This window comes from Cebidichthys violaceus, unplaced genomic scaffold (genome assembly GCF_023349555.1).
Source record: "Cebidichthys violaceus isolate CVI_PGR_0920_01 unplaced genomic scaffold, fCebVio1.0.p SCAF_43, whole genome shotgun sequence".
NCBI classification, from domain to species: Eukaryota; Metazoa; Chordata; class Actinopteri; order Perciformes; family Stichaeidae; genus Cebidichthys; species Cebidichthys violaceus.
The window spans coordinates 20001-25000 of NW_027176628.1; the positions used below are offsets into that span (position 1 = coordinate 20001).

At 48.3% G+C, this 5000-nt stretch overlaps 1 protein-coding gene across 2 annotated transcripts in view; it reads left to right on the plus strand.

Annotated features, from left to right (window-relative positions):
* pacsin3 (protein kinase C and casein kinase substrate in neurons 3) overlaps positions 1-5000 on the plus strand; it is a 22246-nt gene that overhangs the window by 10906 nt on the left and 6340 nt on the right. For both annotated transcript variants that reach the window (XM_068728743.1, XM_068728742.1), the window contains 5 exons: positions 547-703; positions 1061-1296; positions 1426-1581; positions 3023-3198; positions 4228-4348. In XM_068728743.1, the coding sequence (XP_068584844.1) occupies positions 547-703; positions 1061-1296; positions 1426-1581; positions 3023-3198; positions 4228-4348 (846 nt within the window). The remainder of the gene's footprint in view (positions 1-546; positions 704-1060; positions 1297-1425; positions 1582-3022; positions 3199-4227; positions 4349-5000) is intronic.

A 5000-nucleotide genomic window follows, 5' to 3' on the forward strand; every position in this document is an offset into this window, starting at 1 on the left:
CATTTAGAAGAGTCTCCAGGTGAAGAGGGTCACAACATGAACTAGTAGATATCACCATCACACTTCACCACTTCATCACTCACATCAACACCAGCATTCATTCTATCACAAGTTCTCTGAAACGTGACGTTTAAATATGCAAATGAGGCCTTATGTGATGGTGACTTTAAGATCAATACAGTATTAAATATATATTCTGATGTTCTGGAAAGTAGAGAATCCTTGTTTTGGGTTCTTGATGAGGCTGTCGGAGCAGCCGGAGGTGGTGTTTAGATAGAGACACACACACACACACACACACACACACACACACACACACACATAATGAGTCCCTGCTGAGTGACGGCCGGCTTCACGGTGCTCCGTCTGGAAAAACTTCATACCATCAACCGTCTGTCCTCGTTCCCTCCTTTCATTTCCTCTCTATTTTAGTCTCCTGTGCATCATCGCTCGTCTGCTGAACACCCCGGCACACATTTTTGCCACACCGGTCTCCGTCTTCATTCGTGTTTTCACCGTATCCGTCTGTCGTTTGTTCCTCTGCAGCCGGGAAACTACAGGAGGACGGTGAAGCGGATAGACGACGGCCACCGGCTGTGTAACGAGATGGTCAGCTGCTTCCAGGAGAGGGCGAAGATCGAGAAGAGTTACGCTCTGCAGCTGAGCGACTGGGCCAAGAGGTGGAGGGGCGTCGTGGAGAAAGGTGAGAGCCAAGACCTTCAGCGGCGTTCTTTCTATGAAGATATGAGTGATGCTATTGCAGCATCTACGCTCTTCAGGAGCCGCCATCAGAACAAACAGTCGCCTCTCTCCGTGTCATCACACACACAAACACACACACACACACACACCTAAACCAGGCCAGTAGCTCCTCACAGGACGCTGATTGGTCCGGCTGCAATGCAAAGTAATGATCAAGCCAGCAACCGACAGAAAAGGACCTGTTGTGTTGGATCCAGGCGGCAGCCTTGGCCCACAAACAAACGTACCGGCATGGAGACGATTTGGTCCGTCCGTGTAACGTGTCTCCTCCCTCCTCCCTCCTCCCTCCTCCCTTCAGGTCCTCAGTACGGGACGCTGGAGAAAGCGTGGCACGCCTTCATGCAGGCGGCCGATCGGCTCGGCGAGCTGCATCTGGAGCTGCGCGAGCGGCTGGCGGGCGAGGACAGCGAGAAGCTGCGCAACTGGCAGAAGGACGCCTTCCACAAGCAGATGATGGGAGGCTTCAGGGAGACCAAGGACGCGGACGACGGCTTCCGCAAGGCACAGAAACCCTGGGTCCGCAAGCTGAAGGAGGTGAGCGGCACCTGGGGGAGCCGGAGAGAGACGGGTCGACACACGGGGGTTCCAAATGTCTCCAAAGAGGGTTCAAACGGCTAATCAAAGTGTACCTGTGTGTGTGTGTGTGTGTGTGTGTGTCTCAAGGTGGAGGCCAGTAAGAAGAGCTACCATCAGACCAGGAAGGAGGAGTGGACGGCGGTTAACAGAGAAACGCACGCCAAGGCCGACCCGACCAAGTCTCAGGAGGAAGTCCGCAAATTCACAACCCGGGTGGAGCGCTGCAGCGAGGAGGCCGAAAAAGTATGAAGAACACACACACACACACACACACACACACAGTCCCACACACAGTCCCATGCGTAGCTCCACATGTTCCAGTCTGGGTGTGTCAGTTAGGGTCCAGGAAAACATACCTGTGTGTTTGTGTTTGTGTGTTAAGGAAACATGACCCGGCTTGTCTCCTCTGTTGTTCTCCTGCACACTAACTCAGAGAGAGAGAGAGAGAGAGAGAGAGAGAGACAGACAGAGAGACAGAGAGAGAGAGAGATGCAGGTCCTGAAGAGGGAAATGATCAACTGAAAACAGGGGAGAGGCCGACGCTAGATTGAGTTTAGAGAACCAGCAATGTTCTGCTGTGGACGTGTTCTACACTCCTTAAAACAAACAAAAGTCTTGATTTAAAGGAGGGATGGTTGCTGAACGCTGCCTCTTCATGTTTAGTGTAGACCAGACCAGACCAGGTGCTGGACCACTGGAGAGGTCCGGCACATGCTTCAAAAGTATCCTTACTGTCCCTTTAAACAAGGAAGTGAAATCCAATATCATGACTCATTTGTAGAGTTTGGGGGGGAAATAGCTGAGAACGCACCTGAACTTCAGTGATTGTTGATTAAACAATAAGACTGGTTTTCACTGGATTAGTGTTATTGTAGAGAGGAATAGAAGAAGAAGAAGAAGAAGAAGAAGAAGAAGCAGGTTGTGTGAAAAGCTGCAGACGACTCTCACTGGAGCTGGTGTGAACCACCACACCTTCAACACCAAGTCAAGTCGGTCTCTTATCAAACCTCTGAAGTACCAGACGTCCTCTTTTAGTTTCGTGCGGCTCGACGAGGAAACGCCGTCCGGGGGAAAACACAGAGAAGGAATTTGATACAAAAAAACAAAAAAAAGTCCGTAACTTTAGAAGAACATCAGCGTGATGCGTGTGACTCAGGGGGCTGAAGCTTCAGGACATATTTTGCTTGCGTCAATTATGCCTCTTAAATACTTCAATTTAAGTTGATTTCATATAAACTTACACATTCCAGCATTATCAAGCATTCTTTTTTTTTACCTTTGAGAGAGGAGTGAAACAAAAAGTTAACATTTGACTCACTGAGGTGAAATTGTTGAGTCGCCCCCTGATGGTCAGGAGAGAGAATGCAGGATTTAAGACACTTCCTCATCACCTTCACTCGGCAGAACCGGAGGTTGCCGCCTGGTTCCGGGAAAAGCAAATCACTTTAGACGTTTGCAGTAAGGAGCAGTAAGGTGGTCGTTTACGAGATGCATTTTAAAACATGTACACATGTGTTCATTACCCACTGAATCAATCCTTAGATTTAACCACACAGAGGAACATTCGGTTCTCTTCATCTTTCTGAATGTAGGTTGACAAAGGGTTGTACAGTAGCTGTGTGTGTGTGTGTGTGTGTGTGTGTGTGTGTGTGTGTGTGTGTGTGTGTGTGTGTGTGTGTTGCAGATGAAGCAGCGCTACACGAAGGCCCTGGAGGAGCTGAACCGCTGTAACCCCCGCTACATGGAGGACATGGAGCAGGTGTTCGACATGACCCAGGAGGCCGAGCGCAGGAGGCTGCGCTTCTTCAAAGACGTCCTGCTGGACATCCACACACACCTCGACCTGTCCGCCAAAGACGGGTAGGACACGCACGCACACACACACACACACACACACACACACACACACACACACACACACACACAGTGATTAGGCGATTCGTGATCCGTGACTCAGAGTGAAGTTATGCAGAGCTGTGGAGGTTGTGTATGTACACAAGAGTTAATGGAGAACTCTCCATGTTGTCCATTAACTCTTGACCTCTCCTTCTATTTAAACAAGCCACCACAGCTAAAGTCCAACGAGAGCTTTGTCCAAATATTGAACACAAACTTGAACCTCTTAACTTTACTCCGGGAAGAGGAAGTGATGATGGGAATGTACTGAGAGAGAGAGAGAGAGAGAGAGAGAGACAGAGAGAGACAGAGAGAGAGAGAGAGACACAGAGAGAGAGACAGAGACAGAGAGAGACACACAGAGAGAGAGAGAGAGAGAGAGAGAGAGAGAGACACAGAGAGACAGAGAGAGACACAGAGAGACAGGGTCCTCATGAAGGAGTCGTTCCTCGTATGAGGGTGTTTTTTTTGGTTTAACCCTCTCAACCAAATCATCAAATCAAATGTTTCCAAAGAATATGATAAGTCCTGCTCCTCTATAGGAACAGAACCATCGTGACTACAAGTAGAGAGAACAATAACACAGTTACCATGACAATAAAAACACAAGTTGAACTTCTTTAATCGTTTTACAAAGAGTAGAAAACACTGGAATCTATACATCCAGTGTTGAGAAAGAAAGGTAAGACTCCACATGCTCCATTCATTCAACCGCTACTCACAACCTCAAGAGTGGTTGGTCACATGACTGTTGGTCACATGACTGTTGGTGAATAAAGCGTGGCTTCATAGTTACATCACAGAAAAACACTGGTTAGTGTTTTGATATCATAATAATATGTAATGTAATTATATAGGACACAAAGTCAGACAAAAGAGAAATTTAAAGATTTAAAATGACAGAACGTAGAGGAGGAGGAGGAGGAGGAGGAGGAGGAGGAGGAGGAGGGGGGGATGATGATGAAGATGGTTGACGGTCTTCTTGTCCAATAGGTTCAAAGGTCTGCACCGGGACCTGGGTCAGACCATCCAAGCAGCCAATGACACTGAAGATCTGCGATGGTGGAGGAACACCCACGGACCGGGCATGAGCATGAACTGGCCCCAGTTTGAGGTGTGTGTGTGGACGAGCGCACACACACACACACACACACACACACACACACACACACACACACACACTCCTGGGGTTATTTGCATAACCTCATTCATTCATTCATGCTCTTGAGGGAAGGAGAACTGTCTCAGGACTAGCAGTAGTGGTTCAGTGTGTGTTCCAGAGAGACAGACTGAATATTAAACAGGCTTCCAGTGAAAGCCTTGTTGTGTGACTGAGAGCTGTGTGTGGGGTCAGGAATGTCTGAACACACACACACACACACACACACACACACACACACACACACACACACACACACACAGTGGTAGAAATCTACACATTTCACTGCAGCTCTGCAGACTCTCCCCACAAATACTTACACCGTCTCAGTTCTTTGGTCTGCTGAGAGGTTTCTGTGACTCCAGCCTCAGTGACGATGTCACACTGGTTATCATTTTACACCCTCATCATCATCACCCTCATCATCATCACTCTCTGGTCCTGAATCCATCAATTGTCTTTTTCTTTTCTTTTCTTTTGCTGTCTGTGAAAAGATCTGCAGACCCAATTGTCAAGTCTCAATAGAGACGCAATCACATGGATTCCTGTCCTCCACTTTCAGTTTTGGCAGAGACACACTGACTAGGTGTGTGTGTGTGTGTGTGTG